The sequence below is a fragment of the Marmota marmota genome, unplaced genomic scaffold (genome assembly GCF_001458135.2).
Source record: "Marmota marmota marmota unplaced genomic scaffold, marMar, whole genome shotgun sequence".
In the NCBI taxonomy this organism is placed as follows: Eukaryota; Metazoa; Chordata; class Mammalia; order Rodentia; family Sciuridae; genus Marmota; species Marmota marmota.
The window spans coordinates 36,167,335-36,186,990 of NW_025999853.1; the positions used below are offsets into that span (position 1 = coordinate 36,167,335).

Consider the following 19,656-nt stretch of genomic DNA (forward strand, 5'->3'; position numbering starts at 1 on the left):
GGGAGTTGTCCTCCCATAAAATGTGTCCATTCAAGTTTTGAAGGACCAGCATTTTAAGGCCAAGGTCTAGAGTGAATTTAGAAACTATTAGAAGAGAGAGCAAAATCAATAAAACTTACAGAACTACCAAGCTGGAGAGGTTTCCAAAGGCATAGTCTGGTATGTGGTGTATTTTGTTCAGGGCCAAGGTCATGGCTTGCAATGCTGATAAACTTCTGAAAGCCTGGACAGGGATTTCTGTCAGGGCATTGTCATCTAGCCACAGGTGCCTCAGGGAATGCAGGCCACTGAAACAGCTGGGTGGCACGTAGCTGATGTGGTTGGCATCTAGACGCCTGTGGAAGAGAGTGAATGAGAATGGAAAAGAGAGCAAACACCACGCAGAAGCTGGACTTTGCACGAAATCCCTGCATGTACCCATCAACTAGAGTGAAACAGCTGAGATACTCAGGGTCCCTGACATCTGTACCATTTTCCTCAACTGATGGATTCTCCCTTTAGCTCAAGAACCAGTGTTTCTTAGGAACCAGTGTTTCTTAGGCCTCCTGGCTCTAAAACTCCACGGTATTTCTTCCAGGCTTGTGGGTAACGTGGCCTCCCCAAGGTATACAGTTTCAGTATGATGATCTTCAGCTTTCCCCTCTGACTATAGGTGACAGACAGTCACATTCCCTTCTCTCTTCCACCCCAAGCCAAATGAATGCCTGTATATTCCTGGGCCATTTTGAACATATTCAACATATGAATCTACTAGTTTGTTTTTTAAGCTTGAGAAAATATTATTTCAGTATTTGACAGAATTCAGTAATTTTTAAAGGCCTTTAGGCCTGGATAAGGAGAGGCGGCCCTTCCCTTTCTCTTAGTGCTATGTTGAAGAGCCTAAAAACTCCTGGCTTTTCTGCTCATCCTAATCATTTGTCTTGGGTGATGTTGGTTTCTCTGACATTATAAACTAATAATAAAATTGACAGTTTTCCAGCTCTTGTTTCCTTTTTCCACACTCCAGTATTTTCTTTTCTTTTTTTTTTTTTTTTAAAGTGGGGAACTACATCTAAAAATAGGTCTGGATAATGAGCTGTTAGAACTTCAGAGCCAGCAGAGGGAGTGCAATACATTTATTTTACCCTGATCCAATATAAATTGTGGCTGTAATTAAAATGCCCTCACTTTTCTCATAGAATTGACAACACTCATGTAGTTTGAAATTTTCTTTGAGACACATGAACAATAGAATCAGCATCACTCAGCTATGCTTCCAATGACCCTCGCTCATTTTTCTTTTCAATCTGTTTTTAAGAATCACACGTTTGCATTTTCAAAGCTAGGATTAAAGAAAAAAAAATAGGAAGAGTTGCATTTTAAGCAGTCCATGTATTAGGAAGGATCAGAAAATCACGAGAGGATTTTGAAAAATGTTTTCGGAAGCATTTAAGACTAAACAGATGCAGGAAGCACACCAGGATCACAAAATAATCTCCTGCAAACCAAATTTAAACAGTTTAGAAATAGAATTCTCTGTGGTAGTGAACTGATCTCTCTGGAAAATGGCTTCCTCACTTTTGGTCACATAATGTCATTTGAATTGTCCTCTCTGGTTCTTATGTCTACCAACTGAATGGAAAAAAGTGACACCTTAAAGGCCCTGGGCCAAGTTTTGGTTATAAATGAGATAAGGGCACTTGGAACGAATTTCAAGAGTTGGGTGTTGTCACCCACAGACACTTAAGTTTCCAACAGACTAACCATCATCATAGACAGCAAAAAGCTTCCCAACATCTCATGGTTCTGTTGACAAATGAAACTGGAAATTTTTAGGAAAACTCAACACCATCTCTCTTTGTTTCTCCAGCCACAACTTGCTCAGCCCATGTTCAAGTTAGGGAAGGAGGAGGTGATTGCTTTTGACTAGAGGAAAAGCACATATGCAAACTCTCCTTAACTACTGCAGGGACTAAAGACTAGGGACTTTATAGTACAGTCTGAGCCTCTGAGTTTCAGTTGACAATATTGTCTGATTATTGCCTGTTGATTGTACATTGAAACCATAAGTGGCTCCTAAAAGCCTTGAAAATGACCAATCTCACAGTTCAGTGTAGATGTTAGGGTATATTAATAGAAAAGGCATCGAGTCAGAGGCTTGTCTTGTAGATATTTTAAATGGCTACTGATGTGAAGTGGTCCTAGTATTAGTTCCCTATGCTAATAAGTGTATTTCTCTGGACAGCTATCTTTTATGAATCACTTTGTCTTCCTCAGAAAAAAGGATGGAATCTGACCTCCACACTATTATCTCATACAAATTGGCTGTTGGAAATAAAATAAGTCAGAGCAATTGTTCAGAGTCCTAACACTCCAAATACTAAGACCCCAGACCTAATAGTCCATAGCACAGACTTTCAGGCATCCTGAATGCAGCATTTCCACTACACAGTTTCTTCATTTAAGAAGCTCTCAATAGATAGTACTTAAAAATGAAGTGTTTCAGAACCTATGGCCACCTGGCCTCCATGGTTCCAACCTAATTTAGGGTGTTGTACACTGTTGACATTAAAAGCCATTATTTGATGTCATTTTCCCCTCCCAGTTTTTTTTTAAATATGCTTTTAGTCGTAGATGGACACAATACCTTTATTTTATTTATTTATTTTTATGTGGTGCTGAGGATCGATCCCAGTTTCCCAAACGTGCGAGGCAAGTGCACTGCCACTAAGCCACAACCCCAGCCCATCCCCTCCTAGTTTTATAATGGTATAATTGACAAATAAAAATGTATATACTTATGTACAATGTTATGTTTTGCTATATGTTTACATTGTAAAATGATTAAATCAAACTAATTAATATCCCTCCCATATTTACCATTTTTTTTTGTGGTGGGAATATTTAGGGTCTAATCTGTTAGCAATTTTCAAGTACACAATGCAGTACTATTAATTATAATTACCATACTCTACAATGATTGCCAGAACTTATTCATGCTACGTGAGACTTGCTACTTTTGAAGCAACATCTCCCCGTTCTCCCTCTCAGCCCTGTAGACCCTTGGTAGCCACCATTCTAGTCTCTTCTTCTATGTCTCAATTAATCTTAACAGAATATCCCAAGTCTGAAATGGAGTATGGAATTAATTATCCAGCTATTGTACAGGTGGTTCTTACGGAACAAGGTTAAGACTGTGGGCAAAGCAGCTGGCAGGGCACAAGTTGTGCCTATTCAGTGAGTAAACAAAAGGCTTATATTGTGTCAGTCTGGTCTTTTTCAGGCAGCTGAACATTTTCTATTCATATGCTTGGAAAATGCAATATTTAAGCAGTGAAGTTTAAGATAAGCATCATTATACAGTACAAGAAAACACACACATATAAAATATGGCTCAATTATATACTTATTATCCATCAGAAGCAACAGAGTGACATTATACTTCCACTTTTTAAATGCTTCATTATTATTTCTATTTTGTGCAAGTCAAAAGGAGTGTGCGTGTGTGTGTGTGTGTGTGTGTGTGTGTGTGCAGGCAGCTTAATATCTGTGAATTAGTGCAGAGATTTGGGCATGGAAGTCCCAGGATCAAGTCATTATAGTAGCTGGGACCATGAATAAGTCAATAGACCACAGCTTTAGCATCTATAAAATGGGGATAACTTCTCTCTTTCTTACAGTGTTTCTTTCTGATTAAAGGAGACAATACAATAGGACTTATATAAAAGACTTATACAACTTAATTATTTTAAGTTATTATTATCTGAAGCTGGGTAAAATTGTGTTTTTTGTCTTTGACCATAGGAAAAAAAGAAGTAAAGTCAATTTTTATTCAGACAAATGTTGACTAAAGTAAGTGCTAGATTGTCAGTGAATTTCAGGTCTGAGAAAAGCAGGCTGTTTCATTTCTCATAACAGAACTGGTCAAGAGGTGTCTGCAATTAGGTATAATAAATGACTCTTTTTTTTTCAGCCTTTAATGTTATTGTCATGTTGTGTACCCGTATTATTGTCACGTTGTATACCCGTCTAACATATACACACACATTCCCATTACACAATAGGGCAAAATGTTGTGGTTCTGATATGTTACTGACTATAACATCTATATTCTTAAGTCAAAGGAGAAGTGGCAACATGTGAGAGATGGTATGTTCTCAGAGAAAGTTCCTAGCAATGATCTTAACATTTATGCATTCATCAAAATGTGACAGGCAGCACAAAACCCACACTCCCATTAGTCAGAGCAAAGTAAAACATTGAAAAAACAGTGTGAGAGGCTTCACCTTCAATTCAGACAAATAAAACTTCTTAATTATTATCTTGAAAGACAATGTGAAAAGTGATCACTATATGGGAAATGGCACCCCATTTATATTGCTTAAGGAACCACAGTGAAATCATAAAACAAAATTTAGGCTACTTCCTATGTCATTTACAACCACCTCTGTAATGGGCATATGGTAAACTAGACTTAGAAGAATTAAGAATTATGGAATTAGAAGAATTAAGACACATTTAAGTCAAGACTCTGCTACTCATTCTTATGAGATTTGGGGACATATTGATCAATGTCTCTGGGTCAATTTTCATATCTATAAAGCAGAATCACATTGTGTCACAGAATTACTGTGAGAATTAAATGAGAAAACATACATGGACATTTTTTAAAACAAAGCATTCTACAAGTGATGGACTTTATAATTTAAGGAAAAATCTTCAGATTTTGGGGGTGGTACCACTTTTTTCCCACTCTAAAAAAGTTTTTTTTTTTTTATTCTTGTAGTTCAATTTTTTGCAATTTCATATTCTTTATCGGAGATTGTCATTTTTTCATTTTGTCATGTGAACTAGTAGAACTGTTGCTTCTCTCCTCATCAAATATCCCTTAATATGCATGTTCAGCAGCTACACTGCATGTTTTGTTGACTGTTATAGCAAGACTCCATCACAGAGAAAAAGACATGCTCATATTCTGTGTAGGCCAGCATAGGGACAATGGAGACCCCAAAGACTAAAATAGTGGGAGAGAAACATGACATCATCTGGTGCAAGAACAGAATTCTGATGAGTCTTTGTAAAGTTACTTAGAGGGCTACCACTGGTGAGAAATGGCTTTGTTATTACCTTTGGGCTTATGTTGAAATAACCAGTTCTCTGCTAAAAGGATTTTGCTGCTCTGGCTGCTTGGCCAAGGGCACAGTCTCTCATGGGACTTGGGTTGCTTTTCCTCACCTCTGGGACCTGGCCCAGACAATCCAGTTTACCTTAGCAGGCTTTAAGAACTCCAAAGTTAAGTGCTTGGAGTCTGGATAATGTCAATCCCAGAAGGCTTCTGGGCTACCAGCCTATGAAAAATGTCCCACCCTATCCAAGAAATCTTCAGGGTCTGCCTAAGATGTTTCTCTGGAGTGGGGGTATCATACTGACTCCTGACCAGACACCCTAAGAATAGCTGTGTGGAAAGCTCATCATGATAGATAGCAATGGGCAGGAGGGACTAATAGAGGAACAAATGATCAAGGTAATTGCAGTGATCAAGGTGAGAAAGATGAATGCCTGGAAGTAATGTGGGAATGGAGAGGAAGGGCCTAATTTGAGGGATGTTGAATAAGTTGACTTGATAGAACTTGGTGACTCACCAGGTGTGACCAGAGAGGGAGAAAAAAAAAGCTCTGTGACTTACGTTCTGGCCTGGGCAACTGGGAAGATGACGACTATGCAAGAGCAGGGATGAATACTACTCAGTATTATGTGCAATAAAAATAAAACAGTGAATTTTAGTTTTGTGCATGGCATTCTGGAATATCAATGTGTTTTATGTGGCAAAGAGCTGGAAGACGATGGCAAAAATTTAATCTTTTATGTGTAGGCAATGGCAAAAAAAAAGCTCATTTTTTTCTGTTTAAAGTCTTTGTTCTTAAGATTTATACATAAGGGGTTAACTGTGAAAATTTCCTCTTTTAAAAGAAAGAGTATGCTTATCTGCTGCATACTTCTAAAGGAAACTTTTGATTTATAAATGGCATTTTTTTTGTAGGGATTAAAGACTATGAGATCATTCTTGCTATTGTTCCAGAAAATGGTCCTTTATTTATCTTGTATATGACACCTTGCCCATGTATCACATAAACTTGTATCTTTGTTTGAGAATGTCTTTGATGAGCCATTAACCACAAAGAAGAAAGCGTTAGACAAAAGATAAGCCATTGATCTTGGCTAATTCTCTGCTGAGATGACTGTAATAATGTCAATTATTAACATGGATGACTGGGAGGAAAGAAAAAAGCCAAAAGTGTGAAGAATGTTGCAGCTGCATTACACAGACTATGGGGATTCTATGTAGCAAACAGAATTAGAGAGCATGGCATTTTCATGACTGACCCTGCACTTTTATATTTAGTTGAGGATTTTTCCTTTGTAAGTTTTTTGTTTTGTTTTGCTTTCTTTGGGGGCATTGGGGATTGAATTCAGGGGCAATTTACCACTGAGCTACATCCTTAGTCCTTTTTAGTTTTTATTTTGAGATAGGATCTCACTAAGTTGCTTAGGACCACCCTAAATTGTTGAGGCTGGCTTTGAACTTGAAATACTCCTGTCTCAGTCTTCCAAGCCCTGGAATTGGTCCTTTGTAAGTTTTAAAGCTCTCTCATATAGTATATGCATTTTACATTTTGTAAGATCATCTTACCATCCTTGAAAAAAGTCATACATAGCTGGGGGACCACAGAGATTTAGTTCATTTATGTTTTGAAAAATGAAAGCATTCCCAATTATTATTTTACTTTTTAAATAACACGAAAAACATGTAGTTCCAAATCTATATATAATACAATTTAACAAAGTGCATAAACTATGATGAAATTTCGCTGTTTTGAAGTTGTATTGCACTGGAATCAGTGCGTCATTAGACCTAAATCCTACCACAAGATCATCAGGATAGAAGTTCATCTATATGAACCCTTACAGATTGAATTAAAATTGATTTAAATGAATTCTTCACAATAATATCAGCATTACTTTTGTTGTGGTGATTACCATTTTTAAATATTTATGGAGTGACCCCAACATGGACTTTCACCTTTTAGTGAATTTGCCATATATGGGAAACTTCCTGTATCCTAGGAAGATAATTTAGCAAATGGAATCATGTAAAGACCATGATTGCTTAGAGGGGATATTTCCACCTCAGTCTTGATTTTCACCATGTGAAACCTAATGTGTCCTCCAGGAAGCATTGCTTTAGACCTATTTTCCACCTTTCCAGTTTAGGGAAAGAAAGTCTTCAGGTTATTAAAGTGCAATAATTTAATGACTAGTTAGTAAGTTGTCTTGACTAGGAGCTGAATGAAAAGTGTCTAAGAGAATCAAACCCCTGTCTCTCTGAATTACCAAGGAGTGCAAGACTTTATCTATCCATCTATCTATCTATCTATCTATCTATCTATCTATCTATCTATCTATCCACCCCTCCATATATATTTATACATTTTTTATTTTTGTGGTGCTGGGGATTAACCTCAGGGTCTCACACATACTGGAAATGTGCTCCACCACTGAGTGACATCTCCAGCTCCAAAGAATATATTTTTAAGTCAAATCATATTAAATTGCTCAGTTTCTTAGTGGTCACCACTGTTGTGAATTTTTTTTTTCAACAAGGAGATGATCTATAGCCAAAGTATTGTGAGCAGTGACTTCTTGCGTTTTGTTTTTCTCTGCAGAAAACAAAGATCCTCTTTTTTTGTCAGGGGCACCATTAGTCTCCCAAGTACCACTAGGGTTTGAAATTGAGGGTCAGTTTTTGAATCTTCTATTGCCTTCCAGCCAATCATTCACCAGCCCTCTCCATTCATCTTCATCTCTGAGACTCTCCACTTGGACTGTCTAGTTAAGTCTCTTATCTCTTCACACCTGCATTACTGCAACAGCCTCTGAGCTAGACTTTTTGGCTTTGATCTCTTATCTTTTCCATTAATCCTGTAGACTGCTGCCAGGTTAATCTCTGTTAAATTGCACTCCATGTCATTTCTCTGCTAGGAATCTATACTTCCATACTATCATTCCTTTCAAACCCAAACTTCCCATTCTGTTTTTGAAGCCTCTCTATCCACCTAAACCTGCCAGACTTTTCTCTTATTTCTTGGTCCACTCAATTCTCATTTTTAGTTCTTTCCCACAGTAATTCTGGACTCTGTATTCATAAACATCCCCCTGCCTGTCCAAATCCTATCAACCTTTTGAGACATAATATCATAGAATTTTTCCTGTATCCTACTCTTAAAGCAGGGAGTCCTCAGCTGACACAATAGGAAAATGAATTCTGGTAGATACATGAACTCTAAAATCCCTTCAGGAATCACTGGGTTCAACTCTTAGTCCCAGAAAGGCATGTGGGAAAAGCCAGGGCACACAGTTAGAGTCTGGAGCCAGGGAGAGAGTAAATGTAGGTTAAATGCAGTAAAAGCTGGGGAGATAAGCGGATCCTCAGTACCACCTAAGAACACCACTTAGAGTTTGGGTCTTCAGTTCAAGCCGTACTTCTTAAGGGCTGTCTTTGTCCTGGGAACTCTACCTGGTGCTGGGGATCTAGCAAAAAACTCAGCAGGTACGGTCTGTGTCTCTATCATAGACAAATAAATCATGATGAAATATTAAGAGAAATGCATGGTTAGGGGACTTAACCAAAGTTTCAACTTTTCTGCTTTTTTAAGGTGCAGATCTGGATTTCAAATTTTGTGCCATCTCCATTTAGTTGTTCTTCTTCAAACACAAGGTTTGAAGTCCAAACTGATTATCTTCCTCTTCTACCTTCCTATCTCCGTACTGTCCTCTACCAGTGTTTCTTATCCCAGGGATTGGCTACATTAAGCACATAGTTGAATAAACCCAAAACTTAGGAATCATCTTCGACACATCCTTCTACTTTATTCTTCAGAGCAAATTCATTAACAAACATTGGTAATTTCACATTCTAAATATTTTTCAAATCCATCTCCTTTTCTCCATCACCACTGCCTCCATTCTGACAACTTTCTCTTTTCTCAACTAGATGCTTCAACAGGACAGACCCTGCTGAACGCCTTCCAGTGGATGTCCACCCTATAATATAGGCTGAAATCCTTGACATCATGTTCTGTTCCCAATGGGTCTCACAGGGCCTGGTCCTCACCTGCCTTCCAAGTTTCTTCTGGCACTTTTCTTCACCTTGAGCCTCTTGATTCTTGATGGATTTGTTCCCTGGTCCTTAATGTTAATAGCACCCCACCCCCATGAGTGGTTGCATACTAATTCCTTTGGTTGGGACTATTCTCTTTGTCTTTGTCTAATCAACACTTACTTTGTAATGGTGGCAAGACACCTTTTCCTTTCTCACCTACAGTTTTCTCATCAGGAAAATAGAGATGATTTCTACCTCATAGGGATAGACAACCAACTGCATAGAGAAACACCTAAAAGACTGGTCCACATTTTGATACTGTTCCCTTTCCAATTTCGGTTTATTTATTTCCATTTTGCAGCATTACAACTATCTTTTTTGTGAATCTTCACAACACGTGTCTATACTTGTGTTCCTGTCAAGCTTTCCCTCCCTGTGTTTAGTGCCCATTCTTTCTCGCAGGTGATTCAAGATGTTAAGAAAAATGTGGTGGTGAATTGGGCAGATTTTGGGGTCTGACAGACCAGAGTTCTTGTCTGAAGCTTCTTTGTAGCTGAACTCTTGACCTTGGGAAGATCAGCCACCCTCTTGGCTTTTTTGCTTCCCCATCACCAGGAAAGGGATAGTGTCAGTACTGACCTTGCGAGCCTGCTGAGGATGAAGTGGGATGTAAAAGTGCTTATAAAATGTTGGCTGCTTCATGACTTTGGGCATTTAATCAGTTCCACATTCTGGTTCCATCTCTACAATATTCCCATTTTCTACTGCTCGCCTGGTGTCTTCCCACAATTCATCACAGACCCCCATCTATCCCCAAACACAGCCCCACTCACAATATGCCTTCCCCAACTCTCATCCCTTTAGCACCCAATGAGTCCAATCTGCTTTCCAAGGTTAACCTTCATTTTACCTTAGGAGGTTAAAAATATTTTTATTTTACTTCTTATTTCACAACTCCCACATTCTCTTTATTTATCTGTCAGGCAGGATAGCCACGAAGGCAACTTATCATGGCTCTGGCAGATAATCTCATGGAAGAATATTGCTTGCATGGCCTCTTACATAAACTATTCAATTTTTTCTCCATACATTACTTGCAGAACATGCTTCGATTTTAGCTTCTCTTCTTGTAAACATTGTGTAGAAAGGTCTTTCCCTTTGAAAATAATATGTCCCTTATGTCTAAATTGAGGGGGCAGGGAATTCATGGGGTGCTGATTTGTGTATGATTCTGGAAAATGAATTCTTAGTGCAGCAACCAAACTTCATAGACTCTAGAACTTCTGAGTATATCTCCCTCCCAACATGCTATACTTAATATACTGGCATTTGTGTGTGTGTGTGTGTGTGTGTGTGTGTAAACAAAACAAACTAGTAGCACAGTATATTTGTGTTGTTTAGGCTTGTGACCTCTCTTTCTGGAGACTTATAGTGGAAGGAATGTCACCAATAGTAAAATCACTGTTTTTTTATTTTTATTTTTTAGCCACTTTGATTTTTTTAAGCCTGTTGGTTATCTCACCATTCTTTGCTTACACTTGTCCTCTGTTATTTCTGCTATACCCTGGGCTTGACACTCAATAGGGTCCTGATAGTAATAGAAGAAAACAAAAACTGCTGCTGTTCTAGGCTTGCCTTACTTTCTGCTCAATACTGTGAGCCCCACCACTTCCTGACATTTCACAGGGTGCAAGGGTAGACTCTGTCGCCTTGAAGATGATACTATAAGATGCAGGTAGTTAGGTGTGGTGGTGCACACCTGTAATCCCAGTGACTTGGGAGGATAGGGCAGGAGGGTTTCAAGTTCAAAGCTTTTTAGCAACACCCTGTTTCAAAATAAAAAAATAAAAAGGGCCAGGGAAATGCCTCAGTAGTAAAGCATTCCTGGGTTCAATCCCTGGTAACTAAAAAAAAAAAAAAAAAGTCATGGGTAGATCATGCTTCAGGCAATTTAAAATATAATCTTGTATTCTGAAGGTGACTATTAGCTAATTGGAAAATAGAGACACTAATAAAGATATGTTTAATTCTCCCTCACTTTCTATTTACCAACCCAGTATCCCTGTGATTGTGCATATTCTGCAATTAGCTTTGCTAGTGCAGACTTGGAATGAAAACCAAGGTCTTAAACAATACTTTGGTTAATTGGACAAACATGCACGTGTAATTCTCTTTGGTCATCTTGAACTTCACAAATGACTGTGAGATGCTTGAAATGCATTGATGATCATCACAAATCAGGCAATGATTTTTCACAGATCTATTTTTTTAACTATGAAAACAAAGGTAAGAGGGTACTGGAGGGTTAAGTTTTGAGTCCCCATTAAATCACTGTAATCTGACCCTAGTTCACAAATGTCTACAATGCCAAAAGTTTCTTGGTGAAACACAACTCACTGTAAATTCTGATTACATTTCCTATTCCCTTCCAAAAAAACAGAAAGGAAATTAGGTTATATTTGATTACATTACAAAAAATCTAGTCAGTGTCTGGGCAGTCATGGCCATATCAGAAGCCAAATGTACACATTGTACAGGGGTAGGATCTGGGCTGCTGGGCTGCTGGGCTCTGGCACACGGGCCTGTGTCCTGATTTTTTAGTAGATCAATTTGTAAGCATCAGGAGAGAGTTAAATGCCAATGTACCTATGTTTTCATTATGAACAAAAATTTTTTGTTTATGTGAAATAAATGGAAAATTACATCCCTTGAAACTTGAGTACACTTACAGCATTGTTACCAATTACAATATATTAGGTTTCTTAAACTTCATTCAATGACACCAAGTCTATATGGGTGGAGCAAAGAATACAAATGATCTACTTCAGTAATTCTCAATCATTTTTGGTTTGTAGTCCACTTAGTGTAGTAGAACAGTAGAAATTTTAATTTCTCAAATGAATTTTGCATAAAAATCATCTAAGATTTTGTTCAAATGAAGATTCTTGCTAAGATTGAGCTGGTCCATGAACCACATTTAAACAGCAGGAAGAATAGACCATGTGGCCTCTTTATCTGTCCTATGTTGTTCAGTTTAATTAATAGGCAAATGTGAGCTGTTTACAATAAACATAAACAAGGCAATGCCTGATTTTTATATTCTATTATTAGCTCATATTGCAATGTGAAGTATGAATTTTGTTATTATTTCAGATTTGAAAAGAAGTCAGAAGATTTGCTTGCAGATGATTGGAGAAAATGCTTCAGGACATCTTATTTCCTAATCTTCACTTTAAGAAACTCATAACTATATAATTAAGTCAGTTAGAAAGATGCTGCTGGGTGTGGTGACGCCTGCCTGTAATCCCAGTGGCTTGGGAGGCTGAGGCAGGAGGATCTCGAGTTCAAATCTAGCTTCAGCAATTTAGCAAGGCGCTAAGCAACTCAACCCTGTCTTTAAACAAAGTATAAAAAAGGGCTGTGGGAGCTAGGGGTTGTGGCTCAGTGGTAGAGCATTTTCCTAGCCTGCATGAGGCACTGGGTTCAATCCTCAGCACCACATATAAATAAATAAATTACATAAAGGTCCATCAACAACTAAAAATAATAATAATTTTAAAAGAGCTGGGGATGTGGCTTAGTGGTTGAGCGCCCCTGGTTTAAATCCTCAGTATCAACAACAGAAAACATTGATGCTGGTGCATGCCTATAATCCCAGTTACTGGGGAGATTGAAGAAGGAGGATCAAAAGTTGAAAGCCAGCCTCAGCAGCTTGGCAAGACTCTGTCTCAAAATAAGAATAAAAGAGGTTAGGGATGTATCTCAGTGGTGGCGTGCCCCTGGGTTCAATTCTAGTACTGCACAAAAGAAAAGAAAGAAAAAAAAAAAGAAGCTGGCTTCAGTGGCACATGCCTATAATCCCAGTGGTTTGGGAGGCTAAGGCAGGAGGGTCGTGAGTTCAAAGCCAGCTTCAGTAACTTGGTGAGGCCCTGATTAACTTGGTAAGGTCTGTCTCAAAATAAAATATATAAAAAAGCCTGGGGATATGGCTCAGTGGTTCAATGTTTGTTTTACAAAAACATAATAAAAAAAAGAAAAATGGCTGATTTTTGGGTCTATTCTCAGAAATTCTGATTTTAATTGTTATAGGTTGTGGCCTAGGCTTTTGAACTCTCTAGATGATTATTTGAAGCTGACATTGAGAATCATCACTGGAGAAATTACAAGGCTAGCCATGCATAATAAGGGTGATGAGCACCTAGGCCCTGTTGAGTGTGGAGTGCTTGTGAGGGTGCAAATGTATAATACTAAAAAAAGATAAATAAATAAAGTAGGGGAAAAAGAATGAATTCATGAAAGTGGAAAAAAAGAGGAGCCCTGTTAATAAAAAGGCAAAGTGGTAATCTACTGGTGGGCTCTAGTCCAAGAAGAGAAGATTCACTTAATGGAGGCTTCTGGATTAGCACAGAGGCTAAAGTATAGCCAGGACATGAATGAAGAATGGTCAAGGGATGCCTGTTTGTAATGATCATTAAGCTAAAAAACAATAATTTTATATTTCATTATGTTGGAACTGCTTTAAGGAAGCAGGAGAATTATAATTTAAACCTGGGATAACAGAATGACTTTAGAGGGGCTGGCTCAAACCTCCAAACTGGCTTGGTGTGTGCCCAGGACACAGGGCTCACCTCCAGCTGGTACAATATGATCTGCAGGGCTGGCAGTTAAACCAAAGTGTAGGTTTTTTTTTTTTTTTTTTTTTTTTTTTTTTTTTATTCCACATAGAAACTAGAGNGGGCTGCTTAACCACTCAGCCATTTCCCCAGCCCTTTTTAATATTTTATTTAGAAAAAGGGTCTCACTAAGTCTCTTAGTGCCTCACTAAGTTGCTTTGAACTCGTGATCCTCCTGCCTCAGCCTCCCAAGCTGATAGGATTATAGGCGTGCACCAGTGCACCCATCTGTAGAATGCTTTTTGACAAATCTTAATGCTTGTATGAAAGCATCACAAAAAATATCAGTAAGAAAAAATGGCACATCACCTTATCTTGCCAACACCTCCTGCCTTGCACTGTTTGTACTCTGGGCAAGGGGATCCTGAAGAACATGACACAACCCAGTGAGGCCACCCAGCAGTAACTGGGGGCTGAGTGTCTGTCTAGATCCTTCAGTTTAAATGTGCAAAGTGTCATTCTAGAAAATCAGCCCTTGATCTTTCATAGAGCGCACATATTTATATTTATTTAGAAGGTTCCAGGATATAATTCTTTGGGTGAACCAGAAACCCAAAGCAAGAGACACCTGGTGAATAGTCAATATCTGGACTGCAAGAAACTAAATCTGAACACCTTTATCAGAGAGGCACCACCCAGTTCAAGTGAACAAAAGATTCATGGTTTTCTCTTTCTCAAAGAGTTCACTTTTATTTGTGATCTTCTTTCAGCTGATAGGGGCTTTTGGTTACAAACTCTTATCCTTCTATCTACTGTCTGCCTCGCAGCTGTTTCAAGCTCCTATTGGCTACTGCCATTATCTGCACTTCAGTTTAGCCACGAGATCCCAGAGCCCTTACACAGATAACCCAACTGGAGACTGTTTTGCTTCTCCTTTCCTTTAGGTAAAACCCCGTGCAACAAAAGAGAAGTGATACTGTCCTGTCACTAAGGGGCTCCTGAAAACGCAACAGTACCATCCCGTGCCACAAAGGGGCCCTTGTGGACCTGTTTATCTATAGGCTGCTGAAAACCTAGGAAGTCACTTTGTTTGACTGGATTAAAAAGCTTAAAATGATCTCAAGCACAGATTTTCTTTCATTAAAAAAAAAGATCAAAGGATGAAAGTATTATCTCCAAATCTCACATGTCCCCTTCTCTTGTGTCACCTCAGTAAAAGGCATTAAGCAAACTATATGTAGGGTTTAATTAAGGAATTCTTTATAAAAACTTTAAACTACAGTTTGCAATATTCATTTACCTCTTTTTAATGCATTTATCTCACACAGCATTCAAGAGCAGACAGCAGTATTTTGTTTGACAAATGAGGACCTCCAGTATAAGTAAAATCAGAGCATACATTACACATGTGTATATCAGAAATCATGCAATATATTGTAAACAATTACACATTCTGATGAGAGGAAGATTTTCTGACAAAATAGTTGTGGCATAGACTTGCCAAGTAATCACTGAAACAACTGATCACAACCCAGGTTCCAAAATGTCTCCCTGGCAAGAATATTCCTTTTGTGAATAACTTAATTTTATTTATTCAGTGGTTTGAACTTGGCATGTGGGGGTGGGGGTGGGAGGGAAAGTCCTGAGGCAAAAAGTGTGGATTCAGAGTTGGGGACACCAACGCTGCTACAGAGCATATTTGTATGTCTGTGTGTTCATGTGGTGTGTGAAGGTATGTATCGTGGGATTCTTTGTGAACATGTTTGTATGTCTGTGGGAAGTTATGGGGATGCTTTGGCAGTAGAGGAACTTTAGGATACACCCATAGATCTTAGTGTTTAGTGAGCATGTGAACAATTGTTGCTCTGATGGACTCTCACTCACAATTTTCTTAGATCTGACCATTAACTAGGGAACAAAGTAAAATTGTCAACTGAAGATGTCAATGCTCCTTCCCAAACCAATCTTGAACATTTTGCAATTGCAGTTATACGTACAGGGATTGGAGGCTTCGCAAATTCTGCAGAGCTTCCGTGGGCACCTGTCTTAGCTGATTGTTCTGCAGCATACTGTATATAAAACAAATAAAGAAAAAATATTAAAGAAAGTTAATAATTAACATAATTGACCATAAGAGTGCTGTGCATTGTTTCAGGTGTCAGAAAAACAGCAGCACATCAGACAAATTCTACACTCTTTGGGAGCTTAAATTCCCATGGGGAGTGTGGATAATTAAAAGTAAACAAATGAACTGGGCGTGGTGGTGCACACCTGCAATCCCAGCAACAGGAGAGGTTGAGGTAGGAAGATGACAAGTTCGGGGTCAGCCTGGGCAAATGAGTGAGTTTAAAAATATAAAAAGGACTTAGGATGTGGCTCAGTGGCTAATAGGACCTGGGTTCAATCCCCAGGGCCAAAATAAATAAATAAAAATAAATAAAATTACACAAATGAATATATAACGTGAGATAAGAGGAAGTTCTTTAAATAGAAAGTAAAACATGGATTTAGGATAGATGGTAATGGGGTAAGATTTTTATTTGAAAGATAGTTTAAGAAAGGTATTTCTGAAGAGAGAATATATAAGTAGAGACCAGAGTGGAGTCGGGAGCACATCACGTGAACATCTGGAGAGAGTTACTGAGCAAGAGGGAAGCACCCTGCAGAGGTCCTGAGGCCAGAGCTTGCTTCACTTTAAGGGACTAGCAAAGGATCAATCCTGACTGAGGAGGGATGAGTGAAGGCATGAGGGTGGGAGAAAGAAACTGACACCATCTCATGGAGGACCTTCAGGCCATGCATGATAAGATTTTATTTTAAGAGACCTGGTTGGAGGGTTTAATTAGGGAAGTGATGTGATCTGATTTGTTTTTTCTTTTAAAAATTTTTTTTAAACACTTTTTAAATTGTTGATAGATCTTTATTTTATTTATTTATATGCAGTGCTGAGAATTGAACCCAGTGCCTCACACATGCCAGGCAAGTGCGCTACCGATGAGCTCCAGCCCCAGCCCCTGATTTGTGTTTTTAAAAGATCACTATGGGGGTTGCATAGACAAAAGAAAATGCAAACAAGAGTAGGAGACTACTTAAAGAACATCTTCCTTCTTGTGCATGGCCACATTTTGGTATAAACTGAATTCTTTTTGTGAAGTATTTGTGCCTTTGCTTTCCAAAGTTGAACAGATTTTTTTTTTTCCAGAACATGGAGACTACCATATGGAAACACCTGGCAACAATGAAATAAAAATACATCATTGCTAGTGGGAAAATAGCATGGAAAAAATCCCATTAGATTCCTTGTATTTTGCTACCTTTTTCATAAATGTTTATAACATAATAATCTTGCAGCACATTTTTTTTTTTTCTTCAACATTTCATGGTCCATGTAAGCCTGAGGCAGAAGACTATTTTGGGAAAGCAGAAACTTTAAAGAAATATTTCAACTTATTAGGTCAGAAACTTATATTTGGATTTCAAAAACAATTTGCCTGGTCTCTCACCTATACAATTGAAAGTTTATTTTCATGAAATGACTGACTGGGAGTCAACCCCAGGTATGTCTAACTCCAAAGCTTGATGTATTTCCCACTGCATTCTCTTGAGGAGTACTTGCTGGATGCACAATCTCAGGCCTATGGTGTATAGAATGGTTAAGTGCACGGGTTCCACCTTACTTTCTCTTTCTTACCATCAGCCCCATCACCTCAGGGAAATCATCCAATCTCTCCATGCCTCAGTGACCGGGGGAGAGACCCACCTAACATGTTTACTGTGAAGATTCAAGGAACGATAGTACATAGAACAATATCTGCTGCATGATAAGCATTCAATAAAGGCTGGCAATTTTTTATATACTTTAATAAACCTTTCCTTAAAATGAATGACGTAGTGGGATTTTACTGGATGTGACAATTTAATCAGGTCAGACAAAAATAAAACTATTATAGTGGCTCTCAAACCCTAGGGTTCACTCACTAGAAGTCTTGTTAAAACAGATTGCTGGGCCCCACTCCCACAATTCCTGGTTAGGTGGTCTAGATAGGGGTCAGAGAATTTGAAATTCTAACAAGCTCCCATGCATCAAAGGACTCAATATGGAGGAGTCAAGGTTTTGAAAGGGTACCCAAGTGTCGGGCAGTAATGCTTTCTTTTTGAGCCAGTCATCTTTCTGCCCTTAGCAAAAGGAGGGGGGAATCCCCAAGCCCCACTAACCTAACTTTTCTCCTTGGAAATTTCTGGTACTGCTGAGCAGGACACCACACTGATAACCACCTGTGCTATGCTATTTCTAATAGAATACTTCACCTGAACTTGAGGCTATACTGGGCTTGGAGATATGCCCTATGTTTTGAGTCTTGGGCTATTAAATCCATTTAACCCCTCTGACCTTAGTCTGTATAATGTGAATGATATCTTCTAATCGAAAAGGTGTTTGAGGATTAAAATATGAAAGAATTTATAAAACTACTTATAAAACTTTCATATATACAAATATTTGCTCATGTACTCATAAGACAGGAAACATAGGAGATCATAAAATTTATGCTTTTCTTACTATGCCTGAGATTCTGTTTTCTAAGGAACACAATTGTTATTTATGTTCTACTAAACTCATTTCGTTATGTTAAACTTGGATTCAGCTAAAATTTCCTAAATCAATAGTTTCAAATATATTGGTTCATTAAGAATAAAGCCGAAATTTAGGGAGAGATCATACTTCTGTAGTTAGGGAATTAGGAGAATTGTAACTCCATATTTTGCATAATTTAACTGAATGCCAAAAGTTTAGATTTCTATGTTATTTTGCACTTTCACAAGAACTTTCAACTCATTATATAATTTTCATTTTACAAAAACATTTTCTAAGTTACTCATTAGTTTCATGATCGATTTAAATGATATATTACATATGATAGGTTTAATTGATGTCTGTACTTTGTAGGTATTATATTACTGATATAAAGTATGCATTGAATTGTCCTTTTATGCTTTGTTAACAAAACAGTGAAACTTTTAAAATGTGGCTTTTCTAAAATATCTAGAAAACTGGAGTAGAGGATAAGACAGGTTTGCTTAATTGAATAGTTGTAAACTTTCTTGGTTGCTTTATATATTTGCCTTCAGAAAATGGGACTTAAATGAGGATTAGTAATGATAACTTTAAAAGTTACCCCAAGCTATCTTCTAGTGATTATTTTTTCAACTACAGCTCCCAGTAAAACACCAAAAATACAACTTTAAAAAAATCAACGAAGCCCTGATCTTTCCCTAAATAAAGAACTTCTGTTTAATTACTTTCAAATGACAAAACAAGAGCAAGTTATCTTTATTATATCCTTATAAGTCTCCAGTGAGTTAATTAGAAAATTATGTTTTTGTTTAAGATATTTCAGTGGGAGAGAAAACAATTAAAGAGTTTATAGCACTACAGAGTGCAATTAAAACAAAAAGCATTTACATGGTAGCTGATTTCTTTTGCAAATACCCTTTACTGAATATGTGGGATAGAAGCATAATGTAGCATGTCCTGAAAATGGTGTAGGCTATAATTTTATTTTTATCATTCACATATGGGTAGGAAAAGAAGATGAAACACTTTTTTCTAGAGACAAAGGATGACTTCATAATTTCTTAATTTCTTTCCTGAGGATCTTTAAAATATTCAAAATTTTATACAGCTTCCTCATGCATCTATAACTATATATTTTTTATTTTTAATTTTTGTCAACAGAAAAAACAACTGGTACCGTGAAGCAGAGGAAGAGTAAACAGCCTGTTGCATAGAGTTAGTGACAATCAGTGGCCTGATTCTTAGGTATTCCCTCTGCTTAATTGTCCTTTGTGTAGATATCAAGTAACCATCAAAGCTCTATTCTGGGTCTACATGGGATTGAACGAACT

General features: G+C 37.8%; 1 protein-coding gene across 4 annotated transcripts in view; it reads right to left on the reverse strand.

The window, feature by feature from the left end:
- Positions 1 to 19,656, reverse strand: part of Lgr5 (leucine rich repeat containing G protein-coupled receptor 5) — a 124,801-nt gene that overhangs the window by 27,203 nt on the left and 77,942 nt on the right. For all 4 annotated transcript variants that reach the window (XM_048805076.1, XM_048805068.1, XM_015483008.2 and 1 more), the window contains exons 4-5: positions 15,750 to 15,821; positions 120 to 335 (exon numbers count right to left, since the gene is read on the reverse strand). In XM_048805076.1, the coding sequence (XP_048661033.1) occupies positions 120 to 335; positions 15,750 to 15,821 (288 nt within the window). The remainder of the gene's footprint in view (positions 1 to 119; positions 336 to 15,749; positions 15,822 to 19,656) is intronic.